General features: G+C 39.1%; 3 protein-coding genes across 3 annotated transcripts; 2 read left to right on the plus strand and 1 right to left on the minus strand.

Moving 5' to 3' along the window:
* The first annotated feature begins 1,544 nt into the window (after positions 1–1,544).
* On the plus strand, positions 1,545–3,030 carry LOC145434219 (protein saal1-like). The gene has a single exon (XM_080311555.1). The coding sequence runs from the start codon at positions 1,775–1,777 to the stop codon at positions 2,993–2,995; it is 1,221 nt and encodes a 406-aa protein (XP_080167681.1). The 5' UTR covers positions 1,545–1,774; the 3' UTR covers positions 2,996–3,030.
* On the plus strand, positions 2,938–5,011 carry LOC145434222 (cyclin-dependent-like kinase 5). Its single transcript, XM_080311559.1, has one exon. The coding sequence runs from the start codon at positions 3,071–3,073 to the stop codon at positions 3,944–3,946; it is 876 nt and encodes a 291-aa protein (XP_080167685.1). The 5' UTR covers positions 2,938–3,070; the 3' UTR covers positions 3,947–5,011.
* A 9,109-nt stretch (positions 5,012–14,120) lies between these two features.
* LOC145434210 (serine protease 30-like) lies at positions 14,121–20,571 on the minus strand. Its single transcript, XM_080311540.1, has 9 exons — positions 20,466–20,571; positions 18,199–18,334; positions 18,040–18,125; positions 17,102–17,226; positions 16,902–17,035; positions 16,563–16,727; positions 16,291–16,451; positions 16,084–16,233; positions 14,121–15,397 (listed from the first exon to the last, which is right to left on the minus strand). The coding sequence occupies exons 2-9, from the start codon at positions 18,263–18,265 to the stop codon at positions 15,191–15,193; spliced, it is 1,095 nt and encodes a 364-aa protein (XP_080167666.1). The 5' UTR covers positions 18,266–18,334; positions 20,466–20,571; the 3' UTR covers positions 14,121–15,190.
* Between the last annotated feature and the right edge of the window lie 2,736 nt (positions 20,572–23,307).

Consider the following 23,307-nt stretch of genomic DNA (forward strand, 5'->3'; position numbering starts at 1 on the left):
TCACATACAAATTCCCCCTTTTTTAAAACTAGTTCAGATGTGCTGCAGTTCGCACGAGAATTTTGTAGGTCAGCGACGGCCTCTCAATCAAAAATATCCTAAGCGAGGAAATGTCGTGCCGAATCCATCCCAACAAGGCCTCTACTGAAAGTATTTATCTTATATTTTCAAGTCAACATTTTCAGACAGTGACAAAATATTCTAACGTCATCGATTCAAGTCAAAGAGATCGCTAGCCTTGCTTTATTTTTAGTGAACAGCTACCCGATCGAAAAAAGACATGTTAAACTTGGTGCAATGTTGCCGAAACGTAATGGGTGTCCTAAATTTCCAGCAATGAATCTGATCACGTGTATATTATATATCAGGGCTGTAACCAAATCACGAGGCTCCGAGTAACAAGTCAATCTCACTTTCATAGTTTTGACTCGAGTCAAGTCGAGTCATTTTCAATTCACCATTGAGTCAAGTCCGAGTCCAAGTCACCGAGCAGAGGGCCGAGTCCGAGTCATGGTATTATGACTCGAGTCCAAGTCACACTCCAGTCAACACTGTTTGGTGATATTGAATGATTTGCATTTATGATGAACTAATTTTCCTCACTTTGAGCAGTGTCTTGTCGCATTGTCAAGTACCAGGATCAATAGACTAAATTCCAATATGGTGTTCATTTTACTGTTCTTCGAAATTACAATGAAATGTCGGTCTTGGCCGTCTTATAGTCTCGAGTCATATATGGCTTGGTTCGAGTCATGCACAATGACTCGAGTCCAAGTCGAGTCAACACCCAGATTGTCTTGAGTCGAGTCGTTTCCGTATTTTGAGAAAATGACTCGAGTCAAGTAGAGTCATCAGAAAATGGTGACTCGAGTCTGGTCAACCCTCCTATATATGAAAGTACCAATATTATTGGCCATGCATACGCAAACTTGAGGAAAAAATCGCGACACCAGTAAATTTATGCATACTGATTTTTCACAACAGTTATATTAGCGATTGGTGCATGGTAAGCCAAAAACACAAATGGAAGTGTGGGGGTCTGTTGAGTCAAGCTTTCCAGAAGTTGTTTGATTGGGACCAGGACCATTGTTTTTGGAGGTCTACAAAGTGTTATTACAGCACTGATAGAAACAAACACTCGATACCGCCCGTCTTATTCTCTCAGTCAACAGGTGTTTGCGCGGTAAAAATGACCTTTATTAATCATAGGGCAGATTTATCCTAAGGGGGGGAATTTTGGCTTAATTTCGGCCAAGGGGGGCACGCGATGAAAAAGGTTGGGAACCACTGGCCTAGGCGAAGTAAAGAAGAGGCATGCACACTGAATGAAAAGTATTGCAGAGAATATAAGACGCAAGCGACAAAATGAGGTGGCATGTGGCGGAGGGCGAGGTCGATGTTAGGTCGTGGTCCGGTAATCCTGAATACTGGCTAGTAGTCAGAAATTGCTTGTATTTCGACTTGAATGTGGACATGCTCGACGACTATTATACAAATAATCGTAGTAATGTTTGTGCTTTACTATGTGTGGGTTTTGGGAGTGGGTACATGTGGGAGTGAAGATAATGAGTCACCGCTCAACGTTCTTGCATTGTGATTACAATGACTACATTAAAGTGATGCACGTATGATTATCAACTAACGAATGCTACTTCTGAAATTTTCGTCAAGTGTTCCATTACTATTTCGCTGTACCCTGATTTATTATTGATATAGAAAATTTTCGAGTTCATCATATTACGTCTTTTGTTGTCCGTGTTTTTCTTTTCCGAGCATGGCTGACGAGAGGAATCCGTCTCCGCCTAGAGAATTCGATGATCGAGCGGAAACTTTCCGCCAAGATTTGATCGGAAATACCACGATAAGCAAGAAATGGGTTTACAAAATATTGGTGGAAGTTTGCACAGTGGTGGATTCGCACCAGAAAGTTGAAGAAGAGGAAGTTGTTAATCTTTCCGAAGACTTGCAAGATGACATGTGTCGACTCTGGGACTTATGTGTTGAAGAGGATGTGGCAAATTTTCTTGTAGATTCAGACTCTATTGATATGTTTTGCAAAATATTGAATGCCAGCAAAAGTCCAAGACTTACGGAGATTATAATCGGGATATTGGGAAATATGACCTGTGCAGAGAAACCTTGTAAAGCATTGTCAGAAAGTCCTGAAGCTCTTTTAGCAATCATATCTCTTTTCTCATGTCGTGATTCTATGACTCTTGTGGAGTTAGGGCGTCTAGTGAATACATGTTTGTCTACTCAAACTTGTCAGGGATACTGGTTGGACTTTTTAGAATCGAATGTTTCTAATTTTTATGACGATGTGACATTTATATTGCGCTCCTGTACCAATGAATCAGTACTGAAATACACCCTCGAAGTCTTGGATATCTGTTTAGACTCCCGAGATAGCATGCTGATGTCATTTTCTCAAAGAGAATTTTCAGACATTGTCGCAAAAGCTGGTTTGCAAGTGTTGCAATCCGGTGATTGGTCTGCTAGCGCCATCACGCACCTACACATTTTGTATCTTATCACTGCCGTCGAAGATGCGGTTTCTGACATCTTTGCCTGTAATCGTAATATTTTTCAATTTGTCGCCAAATGCTTTGAGATATGGTCTGAATTTGACGAATTCAGTATAGCCGATGATAACCCATCAGTAATTCCTCTTGCAAGCTGCATGACTATTTACTATGCTATTTTAGATTCTTCACGATTGTCTGAAAATTTTGGGCAAGATTTTTTCGACGCTATTTCGGACATGCAAAAGCAAAATGTTTCATCATTGACTTACTCTACCATCGAGTACTGTGAATCCATTTCTTCTCGTAACGGTGTGTCGAAATCTGAGCAACAGTCAGCTGAGACTGAAACCTGTGCCAGAGAAAAAGTATCTGGCTTGAAAGTAAATGAAACGCTTGTCAAAGGGGTGCCAATTCTTGATATTGCCAAGGACCTTAAATCTATTATAACAAAGTTAAAGTGGATTCAGTAGCTACGAATTTTATACAGATTCCAACTATTTTCCAGGGGCGTAACTTTGATTGTGCTAAGATCAAAGAAAACGATCATGCATAAATACGAGAAAATAGAAAAGATCGGGGAGGGCACTTATGGGACTGTCTTCAAAGCCAAGAATCTGGAGACCATGGAAATCGTCGCATTGAAGCGAGTCCGTCTTGATCAAGATGACGAAGGCGTTCCTAGCTCGGCGTTGAGAGAAATCTGTCTCCTCAAAGAACTGAAGCACAGAAACATTGTACGCCTCCATGATGTTCTGCACAGTGAGAGAAACATGACATTGGTGTTTGAATATTGCGACCAAGATCTTAAAAAGTACTTTGACACGTGTGGAGGCGTGATCGATCAGCAAGTCGTGAAATCCTTCATGTACCAGATGCTGAAGGGGCTGCAGTTCTGTCACAATCACAATATTCTTCACCGTGACTTGAAGCCTCAGAACTTGCTCATCAATAAGAATGGAGAGCTGAAATTAGCGGACTTTGGATTGGCGAGGTCGTTCGGAATTCCTGTGAGATGTTACTCGGCTGAGGTCGTGACTCTCTGGTACCGTCCTCCGGATGTACTTTTCGGTGCTAAATTGTATTCCACATCCATTGACACTTGGAGCGCTGGATGCATCTTTGCAGAAATGACTAATGCCGGTGCTCCACTTTTTCCTGGTAATGATGTGGATGACCAACTGAAAAAGATCTTTAAATTATTGGGCACTCCAACTGAACAATCATGGCCTGGTCTGACAAAATTGCCAGATTATAAACCTTTTCCGCCATATCCACCAAACTCAATGTGGTATCATGTTGTACCACAATTATCTGCGGAAGGCCGTGACCTACTAGCACAGTTGATCATAGTGAACCCTAATAAACGTATGTTAGCAGATGAGGCACTACAGCATCAATATTTTGCAGACTTTGCCACGTGACGTCAAGATTTTGACTGATATGAATCGCTGATGCAGTAGTCTCACAATTGTGATGCAATGTTATCCGGATGCAGTATGTGTAAAAATATGTTATGTTTGGGGGTTATTATGGAACACTCCTGGTCTATTTTTCCTGAGGAGGCCTAATTAAAAGCTTCAACATTACACGCATGTGCATTAGGGCTCTTTGGGTCAATTCCAGCCAGTAACCGCTTTGCTACAGGAGAAGAAAGTTTCTATTTATTATATAAAAATAAATGATAAAAAATTTGAAAGTTTTCTGTCCACCCCATGAAAGTGTTAGGCTGTCTATAGAAACGATGCTCACCAAATTTGGTTCAATTCCAACCAGTGGAAGCGGAGTTATTGCCGTCGAAAAATTTTGATTTGAATAAAATAGTATTTATGGTGAGCACAACTATAATAAATAAACAAAGAATCGGTCACCGTAAATACTATTTTATTCAAATCAAAATTTTTCGACGGCAATAACTCCGCTTCCATTGGTTGGAATTGAACCAAATTTGGTGAGGATCGTTTCTATAGACAGACTAACACTTTCATGGGGTGGACAGAAAACTTTCAAATTTTTTATTATTTATTTTCATATAATAAATAGAAACTTTCTTCTCCTGTAGCAAAGCGGTTACTGGCTGGAATTGAACCAATTTTTGTGTGTAGGCTTAAATTAGGTAACCTAACAATTTTATCAAGTAGCTCGTATGATTTGAGAAAAAAAATCATTTTTGAAGAGCCCTAATGTGCATTGTGCACGCATACATGCGTGTGCACTTATATCGGATTCTTGCCACTGTTTGAATCTCATTGACAAGTCTCATTCTGCATATGTATTGGTTTTATGAGGTTCATGTACAGAGGAAGAGGAAGGCTTCAAACATTCATAAATATCTTTCGATTTCTCATTACATGTATTTGCATGGCTTTTCGTCCAGTAGATAGATAGTTGTCCTATTTGAACTTCACCGCGGTGCGGAAGTGACAGATTGTGTTCAAATGTACCTCCGCTTATAGTTACATGTGAACAATAAATTCGAACGCACATTAGTTGTTTGAATGAACTTGAACCAGCAATGAATCCAGATATATATTCATCGTCAAGGCCCATACCCCTTTGTGGTAGTTGGCGTGGTGGTGAAATACGCATGTAGACGCAGACCTTTTTGATTCTTGCGAGCAGTCAAAGCGTCGTAATCACTTCCAGCTATCCGTCATTGATTCTGGCGGCATCAAAAAAGTCGGGAATGGAAGGAACAGAGCAATGAAGAGCGTCTAAAAAAAGATCAAGATCGTTACGTTGGACACTAGGCTGATTTGGATCCAGATTGAGAGACCGTACTTGGTCGTTTCGACGTCCTATCTATTTATTAGTCCTTCACCGCATTGTTGGGTCTTCTGTGTCGCATTGTATGTCTGTCTTGAGCGCGTGAACATAGAACGCGTCTTTTGTGTCACATCATAGTGTCCTATTATGGTGTGGACACACAGTGTTGGGATGACTCGAGTCACCTTTTTCGTATGACTTGACTTGACTCGAGTCACTTTACAAAAATGACTTGACTTGACTTGACTCGACGTTTCAAAAATGCAGATTGACTCGTGACTCGAACCAGAATTTACGAGTCAATTTCAAGTCATCCAGTAATCGATGTCGACTAAATCGCTGTATTTTGTATAAGTTCGGATTGTTAACGATACGCCGATGTGACCTGCGAGAGCAATCAATTATTGGATGATTGTGCGATTTACACAATTAAATCACAAATAAATTGATCGCAAGCGCAGTGATCGGAACGTACGTTCTCGTAAGCTAGTATGATGAAGTAATATACTAGCAATACATCTGTGCTCCATAGACTGCTCAGTGCTCACACTGCCCAGTGCTCACCTCAACCAACCCTCTTGTATGACTTAAATCGAACGAATATCGTCCATACGTATATAACTGCATATCATGGATATGTAGCTGGGTAGGGTATTGCACCATATCATTTTTCAACTTCCTGAGATTTCGTATTGTATCCTATATTTTGGCTGATAATTGTAGACGCAGTGTCGTTATACTTGCGTAGTTCGGATGTTTTGCGTATTCGTGAGCTATACAGTGTCTTTTTTTAAACTATCTTTTCGTTCCTCGATTCAGAATAAATAGGGACTCCATCTGTATGCAAAACAGCTAGCAAAAGCAAACACTTTGAATCATATCTCGTACTTTCAAAATTCAACTTGACTCGACTAGTGACTTGACTCGTGACTTGACTTGACTTGACTCGACTTGACTCGAGTCACCTCCAAAAATTGGGTGACTTGACTTGACTCGAGTCACTTTTGCAAATCGAGTGACTTGACTTGACTCGAGTCAAAATGTGCAATGACTTGAGATGACTCGTTACTCGAAGGGAGTGACTTGATCCCAACACTGTGGACACAAGCAAATCTCGCGGCTCAGTGAAATTGGTCTACGTCACACTTTCCGTTTGGCTAAAGGCAATTTGACGGTAATTTTTGACCGGCTTCGCGAGCGCGAAATTTGATAAAACGGAAACGAAAATATAGATTTTATTCTGCTCGTGGTCTTGGAACCCCTAAAATCAGCCTCGAATGTTGCATTGTAAAGTCAAATTGACTTTCTGCATTCGAGTTCAGGCTTATGAGACTCCTTCATTTCTAGGCCAACCACTTCTGCCAACAAACCGCGGATAAAACCCGGTCCTAAAAACATAATCAGCGACAAAACCTTGGCCAAAAAATAACCGATGCTGGATAGCTGAACCTTTCGATATGGATATGTTCCGTTGTCGGCACGGAATAGTCCCGTTCTTGCAATCTGAGTAGACAGTAGTTACAGTAGTACAACTGCGACACGCAGAGGAATTTAATTCACCATAATTGAGTTAAAATCGCGTGCGTCAAGACATGTTTTGTAGAGCTGTTTTGGGTATAGAATTGTGGAGTGCGCGTTCTGTATGTCATACATGTCCGTAAAATCGTAGCATACTACTGTAATATTACAAATGAATTCCTTTTCATGGGTGAGGCTCGGGTCGCGAGATGCCACAAAAACTTGGATTTTGGTGGTAGTCTAAAAAGCTGCTTTACCGTTATTAAACTGTTATGAATTTTCTGGTTAAATTGAGTTAAAGAGCAGGACACACGTTATCGTGAGACTATTTGCCCTTCTCATTTACTCGCGAGACAGAAAATAGGAAATCGAAGAAAAAAAACATAAAACAAGTTCAGGCGCTCAGCAATCACGGATAGCATGGAGGAGAAAAAAACGGGGGCGCAGACTAGATGACCTCATGGGGCCGTATCGCAACTCCGTCGTCAAAGCATCTCGATGGTGCAGGCGAAAAAGAATATCATCTCTCTCTCTCTCTCTCTCAAGCAACTTATCATAAGGTAGCGTGCTCTAATGTGCCTTCTCTCTTTGATCGTTTTGGAGCTCATTTCCAAGACATAAAGGCAAAAGCCTCAACACAAACATGGGAGTTTTTCACCCTTTCGACAAACTGGAGCCTCCGGAACCTTTGTGTCAGCTTTCAAAAACGATTTCTACCAGCAAGCATTATTCACTCGCGAAAAATATGCTGTATTTTGAATAGTAGTGCAGAACAGATTTCAAGAGTTGGCCATCCACGCACAAGTAGACGTTCTTGTACAAAACCCAACAACTTGTTGAAATCAAAACGAGCGAAAAAAGTAGCCTTTTTATTAAGACATTTGATAGCTTAAGCTACATAGTAGCCAATTTGTTGCACATCTTAAAATGTGGTTAGGTATCTTCGTCTTCTTATTGTACAACAATTATCGGTTAGTTTGTGCGAATGAAATTTATTTTACAAAAAAGTTCGAATGGAGCTGAAAAAGGTTGAAAAGCACCGGTTTGGATCATATGATAAGCTAAAATATGTACAGTAGGCTACATCATCATCGTAATGATCATGATGATGATGAAATATGTACAGGCCGTGCTAGTTTTGGCATTTTCCAGAATTTAGTTTTGGCATCGCCATGACTTCATACGTGATATAACGATGTAAAACGTTTCAGTTTGGCCTTTCATATCAAACGAAAGTCGCAAAACGGAGTATCCACCTTGTGTCATCAAACAGCGAGAGTAAAAACCGAATTGACAACGGTGTTGGAGAGTCAATTCCAGAGGTGGTCAGTAACGAAGTACTTCTACTTTTTGAATTACTTGAAGTAGATTTTGCCTACTCATACTACTTTTTAAGTAGGTATGATTTTAGACTACTTCTACTTCTAATTGACAGTTTTTAGTTTTGTAGGCAAAAATAAGCGTAGAATACCTACTTACTTGTGAACCACCACTCCTACTTCTACTTGAGTAGAAATTCCGGCGTTACTTCTACTTCTACTTGAGTAGCGACGGTGACTACTTTGACTACCTCTGGTCAATTCACCCAGTACAAAACCGACTGCTTCTGCAATATCACATCCCAATATCTAGCAGTGTTGGGATGATTCGAGTCATGACTTGACTCGAGTCAACTTTTTGTCGTATGACTTTACTTGACTCGAATCACTTTGTAAAAATGACTTGACTGGACTCGACTCGGCGGTTCAATAATGTGGATTGACTCGTGACTCGGAGCAAAATTTACGAGTCAATTTCAGGTCATCAAGTAAACGGTGTCAATTAAACCACTGTATCTTGTGCATGTTCGGATTAAATTATTCACGATACGCCGGTGTCACCAGTGAGAGCAACCAGTCATTCACTGATTGTACGTTTCACTGCTCCTCCATTGTTATATCACAAATTACCAGACCGCAAACGAAATGATCACAGCTTGCATTGTCGTAACAGAAGTGAATCGCAGCAGCAGCGTATCCTTGTTTATTAGACGGCTCTGTCCTTACATTGCACAGCGCTCACATTTACCAACCCTCTCGTATGATTCAAATCGAACGAATATAGTTTATGCGTTTATATTCTCACCGATGTGTAGATGGTTGGTGTATTGTATATTGTAGTAGAGGATATCAATTTCTTTCAACTTCTTGAGGGTTCGTATTCAATCGTCTATTTTGGCCGATAATAACAGAATTTAGCATGTTGCTCAGACTGGCTGCATCAGTCAAATGATTCCTAAATATTACCAACCATTAACTCAATATATGCACTTTTTCGCATTATCGGTTGTCAATGTCAGCGATATGCTCCTGACGATGACTAGAAATCACAACTCCGCTGTCGGGTGCATGGTTATAATGTGGCTTATGAACACACTCGACATTTGCTATCTAGAAGGAATATTTATTAGAAGTATTTCTTACTAGAAATTCGAGAAATGTGCTGGATAATATACACGCATTTTTCAATCCATCTTTTCTCAGAATTGCTTCGCGGGCCGGATGAAATCATTTGCCGGTCCGTATGTTTGACACCCCTGGTGTAGCTAGTTACTGACGTATTTTATTAGCAGTTCCACCTGTGCGTGAGCGATACAACGCATTTTTGCATGTATATTTAACTTTATATCCGTTATTTGATTCAAGATGAATGGCCAATCTGTCTTTATCACAGCTAGCAAAATGTAATGACTTTGAATGATCACTCACTCTTCGAAAATTCAATTTGACTTGAATTGTGACTTGACTCGTAACTTGACTTGACTTGAGTCACCGCCAAAAAAACGAGTGACTTGTCTTGACTCGAGTCAGTTCGAAACTCGATTGACATGACTTGACTTGACTCGAGCCAAAATGTGCAATGACTCGGGATAACTCGTGACTCGAAGGTACTGACTTGATCCCTTCACTGACAGTGTTGGCATGACTCGAGTCATGACCTGACTCGAGTCAACTCTTTTGTATTACTTGATTTGACTAGTGACACTTTACAAAAATGACTTGACTTGACTCGGCGCTTCATAAATGTGGATTGACTCGTGACTCGGAGCAAAATTTGCGAGTCAATTTCAAGTCATCAAGCACGGTGTCGATAAAATCGCTGTATCTTGGGTCTGTTCGGATTGTGCGCGATACGTCTGTGTCACTTGTGAGAGCAACCAGTCATTCACTGATTGTGCGACGTACGTTCACTTATCCTCCATAGCTACCAGAGATGAGCATGGATTAGGATTAAGTTTTGAAAAAACAGGATTTGTGAAATTTTGTCGGATTTGGATTGGATTTGGATTAGACATTTTTTTCAGAGCGGATTTGGATTGGATTTACCTATTTTCTGGGAGATTGAAATGTCGTGTGGCGAATGGCGACAAACTTTATTCAGATCAGTTATTAATGTAATTATGGTTACTAAGTTATCTTGAATCAAGTCAATCGTTGGTTGTGAAAGAAAATTTTCGAATCCCTCCATTGCATAAATTAGTATTTTTTCTGAATTTGCAGTTGGAATCGGATTAGGATTGGACATGGACTAGAACAGTGGTTCTCAACCTTTTTGGGTTCGCGGACCCCTTTTAACCGTCACGGACCCACGCGGACCCCCTCAAGTTTTAGTTCAATTTTAGCTCTATTATGGTGCAACCTTCATATTTGTCTTGTGCAAATATGAACTGTAGGCTTGTGATAAACAGCAAAATAATGATTTTTCTTCAAAATAACATCATACTATTTATGTAGAGAGTGGTAGACTTTCATTATTTCAAAGCTAATTTTGCTGCTGTAACTCTTGAAGTACGATGTCGTGTCTTGAAAATCCGCGACTTCGTCTTGATATGAATGAGAAGTGCCCAAAACCAATTCCGCAAAGATAGATGGAGGCTAATGCAATATTAACGCATAAACGCCTCCGACGATACTATTGGTGTGATCGCAACATTTATGGCACCAAAATGAAGAAATAAATATTTTATGAACATATCACGCCCAGCATCTAGCGTAGGGAGGGGCAATATACGCACCGCGGGCCGGATTCGGTCCGTGACAATGTTTTGATAGGCCCACAGAGAGTTTCTACAGTCAAAGTGAAATCCTAATCTAAAAGTATAGACAAATTTTATGCGCCAATGAATGGATCCCATTTTCCAACCTGAGAAAGACTGTCATGAAACGACTTGTTCTGTTCCGGTTTAGATATATATTTACGAGCAAACATTTTCGACCATGAACAATTGAACATTAACAAGACAAGGCTACACACCAATGTAACTGGTGATATGAATTTCAGGGTTGGAGCGCAATGCTTTGACAGCAACGAAACACTACTTGTTCATCAAAAAACCAACCGATAGGGCATCCGCAATAAGAACGTGCCAAATATGATAGCCGAGCTTTAAGTATATCATTGTCCGATTTATGACGAGCGTCAGCCGTAAATATTCGGGTTCATTTCAATATGAATAAACTATTCAATTATACATTGATGTTCTGTACCTCCAAGAAGCTGTTCAAATAGTGGTTATTTATATCACAGTATAAAATGGATTTCATTGAGAGGTTTCAATTCCTGCATTGGGGCACATTAGGGAAATACTTCGGAAATTGTTATTTCAAACGACTGTTCACTAATTTGATGAGACTGACAACTTTAAATCGAAGGTTTCGCAGACATTACGAAGTGACCTTGATCGACGTTACTATCTCCATATTTTTATGTTTTCCACAAACCCCAACAAAACGTCTCCAAACAGCAATATGTTTGTATCAGCAGCTTATTGGAAAATTGGCAATGAAAATGAATTTCCACACTATGATAGTTCATGTCAGACGATTATTATGATGATATGAGTCATGAGGTTTTAGCAGTTGTGGTACGAAATTGCCTCATCTTTCGCAAATTAAAATATAAAATAATAATTAGGTTATCAAGCATTTTAAAAATTTAGAGGTCTCGCGGACCCCCTGAAATTGCTTCGCGGACCCCTAGGGGTCCGCGGCCTCCCGGTTGAGAACCGCTGGACTAGAATCTGAAAAAGTTATGGATTAGGATTTGGATTTGGATTTGAAGGTTCGGATTTGGATTGGATTAGGACATAGAAATTTCAAATTTGCTCATCTCTGATAGCTACACCATAAATAAATTGACAGCAAACGAAATGATCATCACAGCTTACGTTGTCGTAGTAGTAAATCTAATAGCAACGTATATCAACGACTCATTGCGTACTTCATGCAATACTCATCTTTACCAACCCTCTTGTATGATTAAAATCGAACTAATATAGTTTATGCGTTTATATTCTGACGGATGTGTAGATGGGTATGGGTAGTGTATACAATATGTGTACCCAGAGGTGGTCAGTAACGAAGTACTTCTACTTTTTCGAAGTACTCAAGTAGTTTTCCTGTACTTCTGGTACTTACTCAGGTAGATCTGATTTTCTCTACTTCTACTTCGTAATATTTTGGGATCTACTTACTTACTTTTCGCTATTTTCAGTTTATCAAGTAGAAGTAGTTTAATACCCCAAACGGGAAGATAGCCTGAGGAATTTCGGGGCTGTTTTCACGGAGCATCAACATTTAATTTTCATAAAATTTGAGTAAAATCCAGAATTTTTGTCGCGCATGGCGCGCAGTGTATACGGAGTGACCAGTAGTATTTCACGATAGTATTGGTGAATATAATTTAGGTAGCGCGTTCCGTGGTTCCGTTTACACCACATTGTCGCCCTTCGCCATATCAAATATTTCATCACAGTATATAATATTATGGCTCATCATAACGTTTGAAACTGAAGTTTCGCAATCTAGCATTTACTTATCATATCGTAATCTAGCAGTCCATGGCGTGTCCTAATCTGGAAAAGTGGACTCTGACTTATATTTAGTTTTAGAGCTGTTTTAGCATACCAACCTTCGAAACTTTCTGGACGAAAGACATGAAATACATGCTCCGCTTTTAGAAGTAGTATTTATAATTCACTTTTAACTCCCAGTATCATATACTTTGACTTCTAATTAATATCAGTTACATAAATGTTGAAGTATAAAAGCAAGTGTAGTAATGCCTTTAATTTCCCGAAATAAAGCTACACAGTATGGCATTTTTGCGATCCGGCATATTTTTTATCAACGTTTACTAATCGTGCAAAGTGTTTACACCCTATCCTATACAACTTCTCTGTATTGCTCTTCGACTAAACTATAGACCTTATAATATGGGGGAGGGCACCATACCATGATATTTTCTAAAACGTGCTGTTCGAGTAAACAGAGGATTTGTATCGCATTTCCATATCAATATCATCATTTTCATCCCATGATGCGGACGAATGCTCATGCCTTCGAAAATTGGATACCTCCTGGTATGCATCAATCTGAATCAAGCTCGGCACCTTTCGCATAGCTCAATTTGCACCTTTTGACAATCCATGTGAACGAATTACGATCGTTTTCACAACTACTTACTTACTTGAGTAGATTTAATGTCAGTTAATTCTGCTTCTACTTCAAATAGTTTTAGGTTGCTTATGGAAAAAATACTTTTACTCGTATTTGAGTAGATTTTTTCGTCGCTACTTCTACTTCTACTTGAGTAGCTTTCTTGACTACTTTGACCACCTCTGTGTATGCTGTATACCATGGAACATGTATACTCATTACCATATCAATTTGTTTCAACTTCTTGAGGCTTCGTATTCCATGCTCTATTTTGGCTGATAATAACAGACCGTAGCACGTAGCTATACAGTTAATCACGCATTTCTACATGTTCGTGAGCGATGGAAGGCCTTTTTTCATGTATATTTGACTTTATATTCGTTAGTTGGTTCAAGATAAATCTGTCTTTCACACAGCTATCAAAATGTAATGAATTTTGATCATCACTCATACTTTGAAAATTCGATGTGACTTGAATTGTGACATGATTCGTGACTTGACTCGAGTCACCTCCAAAAACGAGTGACTTTACTTTACTCGAGTCACCTTCGAAAATAGATCGACTTGACTTGACTCGAGTCAAAATTTGCAATAACTCGTGACTCGAAGGTATAGTGACTTGATCCCAACACTGACTTTTATACAGAAAATGTGGCGTACACTATGAATCCCATGTAGTGAACTTTAATGTTGTGTCACGATGACATCACAAATCTTCAAATCTGACGTAACAGTATATTGATATTGTTGTTGCGGCTCTTCGAGAATTATTATTGAATTACGACCAGAAACTCTCCCGACCCCTGACGTAGACTATGAGTTCAACGGAAACAGCCAATTGCGATGAGGTATAACATTAACACCATTTGTAATTTATCAATCATTTCATTTCGTGATTGGCGTAAGTCTTACAAAACATATTACAACGTTTCAAGTAATCGGCATGCGAAACTATTACGATTTTCACTGTCTTATCTTAATTCCAACAAAATAAACATGGAACAGACTGCGTGCTTGTAATCACGACCATAATTTTGTGAAGACTCTTTTGTCCTTCGTCGATAATAAGATAACATATATCGTCATTCGCAATTTTCCGTCAGTTGGAAACATCATCACGCGATGATATATACATCGTCTAACCTTTGCCATTCTATGAGTGAAGAATGTGAAGTCTATTATTTTGTGACAATCAAACACCGAAATCATGATCAATTTTACAAGGTGATTTATACATTTGATTCGTATATCTTCTACTGATCTCGCCTTAACAGGTTTCGTTGAACAAAAGAGAAACAATGATATAGGTCTACTATACCAGATTCCGATGGCTATATAAATCCGAACATTGGCCTATAGCTTAGAACATATTGTACATTGTACAAATTGCACTATATATGATAATAACGTTCCTATTCTAATAGTTACCCCACTAATTTTAGTGATTTCAAACCAGGAATTATTGGAATGGTGTGATGTTCAAAATAATAATATTATATCTGTAGGAATGTATTTTGCCAAGCAGTGGCGTATCCAACGTAGGCCTGTAGTTGTAGCAATAGGCAACATATGACATCACCATTATGCCTTCTCAAATTATCTAACATCTGACCATACAATTGCGCTGAGGAAAGTGGAAATGAACTGACATAGACCTCGATATGTTCCCTGGTTAAAACCAGGGATTTACGTCAATACATATTTCTGCTCACAATGTATAAATATAAGAATGATTTGGAATGAGAATAACGAAGATGTCAGTTATTGCGCGCAGATCCTGCCGCCTTTCGTATAATGTCTCTTCATTGATACGGGTGTCCCACACACGATACCCAGTACCATGCTCAATCCGGTGCGAGACATCCATGACACGATGTTTCTTTCCCGAATAACCAGAAATATCCGTTTCTAGTGCCGAATGAATTTTAAGAAACTTGATTTTGATGTGGATCTTCGTTTTCTTTGCATCATTGTCCAAAACCCATACCTTTCTTCTGCTAGCATGTGCCGTGTCGATTGTAAGCTGAAGTCTTTTGTGTTAATGATGCTTCTGCGACGTCTGCCTGATTTTTTTGGAATCATCTTTTTCCTCATCGGCACGGTGTAGCTGTTTGCCTGAATGAAACAACATGGTTTGACAAACGTGTTACCGGTCTTACACTGACGACTTCGAGGCTCTCACCATTATGATCGTGTACCGTAACGGAATTACGTTCTAAGCCTAGATATAATTGATAAACGCTAAGCAAAACCGAGTGATTTCACTTTACCTAATTATGGAAAAGTAAAATCTGTAATACCATCACGCATGAGATATGATCAGTGTATTAGAATAGTCTTGATACGACAAATTTAGATAGAGCCATGCGATGCTGATGCTCAAGTCGTGACGGCAGTTTGTCAAATGTGCATTTATGTCGACCAATCAATCATATATCCACGTATGCGATAGTTCGGTGCTTGTTTATTGGTTTGAGTAACGGAAATGTAATGTGCGCCGAGACCGGATATCTAAAACTCCCTGGCCGAGACACGTCGACCAATACAAGTGCACAAATATATACAGTTGTTTCTATTTTGCTCAAAAATAATATAGTGCGCCTGGAAATCATTGTTCGGACGCGCTTTTTCTTCCTTATATATTAAATGCATTATTGAATCGAATCCTCTCTCCGTAAATATATAATATATATATGCTCGAAATTGGAGTATTAGTGAGACTCCCATAGGAGGACCTAGCTATATGGCCTGTACAAGTGTACATAAGGCAAAAAATCATTTACAATGAGTTGAGACTATACCATGCGGCGAATCCATTCCATGTAGGTATTGACTTTCGTATATACTCCAGGCGTATTGGCTCTACCGCATCCGATTCCCCATGATATAATGCCCGCGACGTGCCAATCTCCGTTTTTGCCTTCACAAGCCAATGGCCCGCCGCTATCACCCTGTCAAACGCACGGTGATTGTGTACTGTGCAAATTTCCATCTCATGTACTATTTACTTTGCATGCGTCCTTATTGCCGTTGACCGTATCACCCCCGCATATATGCTGCTTCACGCGATACGACGCCACAGTGGTGTAGGCTTGCTCACAAAACGTTTGACTAATAATGAACATCGGAATTTCTTGCAGTGTCAAAGAATATGTCGTCGAATTTTCCTCTGCAAGTTATAAGAAAGACTCAATTAACATATACTTCGACGTTACCAAATTCGTAAATTCAATCGTCTAACGATTCTATAGGAACAGTTATTTTGTATTATGTAATTTACCCATTGTTCCCCAACCAGCTATAAAGCATTTATTCCACCCCTCCAGTAATTTTTGGCGTCTTCTCGGCAAGCAGATGGGTCGAACGTAGTCTGTAATTGTGAATGGCTGGGAGAGTTGTACCATCGCTACGTCGTTGACTGAGTAAGTGCTGAAGTCTTGAAAATCTGAAAATAATCACATTTTCGTGTTAACATCAGACCCGACAAAAGGTGCGGATGCGGGCACCATTGGAAATCAGCCCAACAAAATGAAAAGTTTTGCACGCACAATCACAATCACAATCACAATCACGCACAATCACGCGATGTTATTTCGACTCGGATACCATTTAAACTCACCGTTATGGTATGCAAATCTTCTCACGGTAGATATCTGCCAATATCCTTCTTGCTGTTCCTCAGAGGTACGATTATACATCCCCGCAATGACCCGCCACTGTTTGGGTACTCTCTTCGGAAACACATTGGGTCGCCTGAATTTGACAAGTATCAGTTATTTATGTTAGTTCATAAGCTATATTAAGAAATGATAAACGCACCCTGGTATGTCTAGGCAATGCGCGGCTGTTAGTACCCACTGTCTATGGATTAATGTCCCGCCGCATATGTGACCGTCTCTGACTCCTTTTGGATTTTCCAGTGGACTTCCAAAACTGATGCTCACCTGAAAATAAAACATTGGCATGCAGTTGTCACCATCTTCTTCAATCAATTCTTAGGGACTTTCTCCATCTCACACTGAGTTTGACCCTTGCGGAGCGATGAAAGGAGTTTCGGTACAGGGAAGGGTTGACACGAGTCAATGATTACTAGTTTACGCTCAAGCCAAAATTGCACAAAAATGTGAATGACATGTAATTACGTTTAGGCACGCGATCGTTGTCTTTATTTTAATTAAGGTCGATGGAAATGAAGTGAGTAATATTCCGAGAACAGAGAAGTGCGGTGTACTTTACAGATTATCCACTGTGTGTTAAATAACTTGTAACGCGAAAATCTCATCGAAAATCTTCGCTAGATTTGGAATAGCAACAATTCAACGATTATTTACATAAATGAGCAATAACTACTAAAAAGCTTTCCAGAAATTAGGAATGCTATGACTGTATTGTTGACAGATGTTGTTGGTTTGCAAATTGATGCCACTCGATTTTAATGGCAATGGTTTTTTAGGAATCTCAATTTTCGGTATTTTTTGACATTTTCCGCGTAGGAATATCATGCCTATAAAGCCTGCACTTGTTTTGATAATATCTATTATATAATATGCAAGCTCAATACGCATTGATCGTAGAATACACGTGTATAAATGGCTTCTTTTCTCATTACTTTGTTTTTCATTCGTTTGGCCATATCTCATTGTGGATTGCGCAGTAAAACCTGCCTTAAAAGTATGGTCAGTGAACTGAAAAAGGTTGGGAACCACTCGTGCATAAAGTGTAGATATAGTCTATAGTCATGGCTACTCGTAACTTACCACCCACGGCCACGATTTTCGTTTCGCTGCATACCCGCCGATGATTCTTTCTTCTTCAGTCGTGGCAACTTTTCCGCACGCACTTCCTATCCAATGCAAAAATCCATTCTTATCACAGTGCCGGAGAGTTATTGATTTAGCAACTGCTTCAATCATTACCTGTGGCATAGGCAATATATTCCACGCAGAGGTAAGTAGCAATACAAAATAGTTGTTCCAGTTTCATGTCGGTCACAAGACGTCGTTAAATCATGCACGAAGAATATAAAAATTTGCGTTGCAGCTATGAGATTAACTGAAAATAATTAATTTTAAAGCACGATTTTAGTCATTGTTGATAAGATCGCGTGTAGCTCTCCTCGTTTCACATTTATCTGCTTCTTTGAAATTCGTTTACCAGGAAATTCATACCATACGAGTAGTCCAGGGATATCTAGAAACCAGTTCTAGATATCCCTGGAGTAGTCACCAAAATTTCACCCACATTTCTGTATTGATCGTGAGGATATGGGCAAACGAAGATATGAAAGTCCCAAGCCGTTTTGAAGACTTGGAATGTTTGAATTAGGCTACTTATTGATTGATGAACTGAGAGTATAGTAGTTGAATAAGGGCATCAGACATACCAATTATTTTTATGAAGAATGTTGTCCACCGCCGCAAACGTGAACGTTTCAAGTGCATTTCATAAGGCTATAACTTCGTGTAATCGACAATATAAATATGGAACTGCTCCGTAAGTTTGCGGTTTCGCGGTCGCAACGAAGGTTCGTTGACGGCATTTGATTACCTATTAACTCGGTAGTGATTACAGCTCAGTCGGAAGATTAAATCAGCAAATTTTCTTCAATTACATGTAAATCACAATTAACCGTAGATGCTGTTGACCTTACAAACTCGATTCAAAATAGTATGAAAACGTAACCTAAATATACAAATACGCTGGATATGTCGCGACGAGAAAAGTTAGGGTATTTGAGATACGCATTTGCTGAATGATATCATTACTCATACATTCATTCTTGTATCTAGATTCTAGATACCAACAGATCAACGTTATCACTCGGAATGATCAGGCTATTAACGGAACCTTATGACAGTGTCCATGTCAATATCTCGATGGCATAAATTCGAGTACCGAATCCGAATTGAGTACAATTTGTAATGATTCGAGACAAGTAGGGCAATGCTGTAAATATCATTGAGTAGGGGAATACGATCTTCTCGAGTACTGAATGTATAAGACCCCATCCACTAAGATCTATCAACGGCAATTATAGTTTCGATACTTTCCTACCGCAGTGGGACCTTTGAAACCTAGATTACTAGTATCACAGCATCTAAAGTATAGCAAACAGCTTTACACGTAAGTGGAAACGAAATTATGTGGAGTCGCGATCAACGCGTAGCATTCTCACTAAGTGCATGTGCATTGAGCAATGAAATACGTCCGATTGAAAAAATACCAGATTATGTTTAATACTCGATTCGCATTCGATTCACTGAGGTTCTCGATTTGCCTAGTCTTACATAATAACAGCGTACAGCAGGCTCTGAGAAAATATTGTAATGTTTAACCAGTTTAAAACTGTATGTACCCTACTTAATGCAACCATAAAACACTTTGCAACACAAAGTAATCGCAATCATGGCGGACCCTGTGGATATTTGTCTTCATGCACGGCGGCACGAAGTTTATAACCGAAGACAAAGATAACTATATCATGGAATTCATTACTTTTGGGCGTTACCAGCATCATGTATTTACTAGAAACCTATTGCGGTTCCATTAAATATGACGAAATAGTTTTGTATGTGGACCAAGACCTGTGAAATACGGCACAGTTTCGTACAACCGTGAGATTTGCGGTCGGGTTAATCGTGAACTCATGTTGCATGATCCCAGGATCAATTAGGAATCGAGAGAAACAATTATTTTGTGGTCCCAATAGGATTTTAGCGAAACAATTTTTTGTCATAATGTTTCATGTTACAATATTATTGCCTGACACTCCTCGTGTATAGGCGAGGCCTGACCTTTCATCACCATACTCGTATGTTTTTATTACTAAGCTATTCCATCGTAACTTTTGTAACAGCCCGACGTACATATACGTAACTATCGAACGTCGATCGTATTCTATTCGATAACTCATCGTAAAAGAGCGAGGTAATTGGTCATATTTATGCACATCCTCGTGACGTAATCTGAAATCAGAATGAAATGATAACATTATAATTTATTTTTTACATGACTTAATTTCAATCTGGCGATCAAATATGTGCAGGTGAATTACCACACTCAACGGTATTGCTGACGATTAGATCAAATAGTGAGTTCGCATTGTTCATTATATGATACAACAATCATTATTAACCTTAGAACGTACAATACTATACCGAATAACGAAGTGAATTTAACTCACAGTAAACATGGACCCATCCATCCATGGATACCCATGTCTCGTACACATGCCATAAATAAAATATTCCAGTCAACTCTGAATTATTATTACTCTGAATTATTATTATGAGTGGCGCCTGTGACCATTTCCGGTCTTCTGCGCCACGGATAATAATGTATTTTTTAATATTTGCTTTCTATGTTAGGGCCATTGAGGATAAACAAGTGAAGGCTAAATATATAAGCCAGGTCCAAATAAAATTTAATGCATATGCTTTTGAAACCATATAATCATAAATTATCATATTTATATTTGCAAAACATATGTCTCACATTCACTAACTCAGGTGGAAACAATCTACTATTGGGGACGGCATGAGAATGTACGCATTGGAACGATATCGATTGAACTCCCATGTGAACGTTTGTTTGAACTATTTATCAAGAAGTTTTAACTGTAATTTATTATCACTAACGATAAAAACTGAACTGGTAATAAGCCTAGTTGATATATTATTATTATCGATTATCCTAGACAATTCGTAATAAGCTGATACGACCTAGCAACTTTATTACCTTGTTTGCGATATTCTATACGCCATGAATGTAAGGATGTGTTACGTTGATGTGAAATATAAGTCATATATATATATATATATTAGTGGATAGTTTTGAACACAGGGATATATGTCTCGCGATCTCGACATACTATCGCTATACAAACCGCATTGCAGCACTTAAAGTGCAAAGTCAGCAAATGTAATATATGATCGATTGCTATTGGCGATCTTTGAATATAAAATAGAACGACATTGCTTGCGGTACTACAATTCCCTCTCACGTGGACAGGACAACGTATATATTCTGATCCTATTGAAAACTGTCTGATTTTTATATAAAATTTGCCATGACCCAAGCCTCCCTCTAGCACGGATCTATCATTGACAAATGAGAAAGTTTCGATCGATTTGTAATCTTAACCGAGCGCCCACACAAAAACTTTTTCTCGAGGCGATAATTCAAAATGATCGGATGTACTCCCGTTCGCGACGCACGCGATCTGACAAAAATCCTTCACGCCCGACAAATTCGAAATTTCTTCCTTCCGCACTACGTCTGACCTTGATGAAAGACACAGGTGCTTCAAAATTGAAGACGTATTTAAAGATTATAAAATTTGTATCGAGCGATCTATACGTGAACTTAATCGGTTCCAAACTATAGATTTCGAACAGCCTTGCCTTGATCATGTGCGAGAACTTTGCACGTCTGTGTCTTGCGTTCAGATCAAATGGTGCAATCAGTGTTTTCATTCGAGCGATATATAAGCTGTTAATTTAACCAGACTTTACAGTATCATTTTTATACATGCATTCTTGTCAAGATATGAAGAGTGTGTTTGCCGCTTACAATTCCTATAGTCAATGGAAGTTCTCTCTGGTTCATCTAGTGGCAGAAGCACTATTGACGATATTTTGAAAATGTTGCTAATACATTTCATCGAAATCCACTTGTTACATTCGGCTACAGAGAATTACGCACAGCATGTTGTAGAAATGCTGCAATCAACATGCGATTGAATCGATTTTCCAATTCCTCTTTGCTGTTGAGAAAGTGCCTGGCCTCAGTAATAAGCGATGATGCTGCAATGTAATTATTCATCTCAAAAGAAATTATTTCGGTACTTGAAGCAATATAAAATTGAGAACGCCATTACTCTCATGATAGCCCCACTCGACTAGGATTAGATTACTGTCATCGTCGCACCAACTACACCGCATTTGCAGCTGCGTACAAATTAGACTACGCTTTAAAAGCATAAATATAAGTATACTGTATTCCCAATGACATAACATAAGCCCTGGCAACGGGTATTCGCATTGTACGACGTAATATTCGAATAACAATCCGGCAATTCCAAGACGTCTATGCCGTGCCCAACCCTATCGAAGATTGCAAGATGTTCATTGTTCACTGACACCTGTATAATTTTATGTATATTCAGGATTTATATCATACATGGTTTCCGCGCCGGTTGTGGTCAAGGATATTAATCTGACAGTGAGAAGAGTGAGATAACGATCCCACGCGATCTTAACCCGATCAATAATTCGTCAATTCGTTCTAAACGCAAAGTCAAAGCAATTTATACGCTGGAGTCCGTCGCAGCCTTGCACGATGCGAGTATAAAATCTTTCCGCTCAATTTTACGATGTAGCGTCTGAACTGACCTATTCTACGTATCCATATTTTCTAAAGGAACAGAAGATGACAATAACTATTGTTTTTTTTGTCATTTTGTACTGCGGAGCGCTTCCATTTTCTGGTTACTGAAACCAACTGAAAAGTGAATTTGCCTAATGAATGAAATGGTATTACATGAGGTTTCTGGAAAGGAATATTTTGATTACAAAGCTTATAGTTAAAAGACTTACGAATTCGCGGATATAATGAACAATAAAATCTTGCTGCCGCGCCCATTAATATATACGGTGTGCCAGAAATTCACTGCCTGCAATAACTTAATTGGATACGATAGAGATTGGAACTTGATGAAAGGAAGTTAACGGATTTTTTTAAATATCAATGCCGATTCTCTTAACCATAATGTCCTCGCATTCGGAAATTGAGCGTCCATGCGGATTGTAATTTAATGATGAAATGCTTTATGAAATTTAGTATTAGGTGTGGCATCGGCCTACGGTTTTTGCCACGCTGCGAAGGTGCAACCGTCCATTCGATATTGGCAGGCTCGCAATATTTTCAGGTGCGCTGCGATACCGCGAAGTCCGAAACTTTATCACGATATCAATCCTGCGCCACTGTTTTGCGAGATTTTACATGTCACGACATACAAAATACTT

The sequence above is a fragment of the Botryllus schlosseri genome, chromosome 2 (genome assembly GCF_051294905.1).
Source record: "Botryllus schlosseri isolate E-star chromosome 2, Bs_hap1, whole genome shotgun sequence".
Classification (NCBI taxonomy): Eukaryota; Metazoa; Chordata; class Ascidiacea; order Stolidobranchia; family Styelidae; genus Botryllus; species Botryllus schlosseri.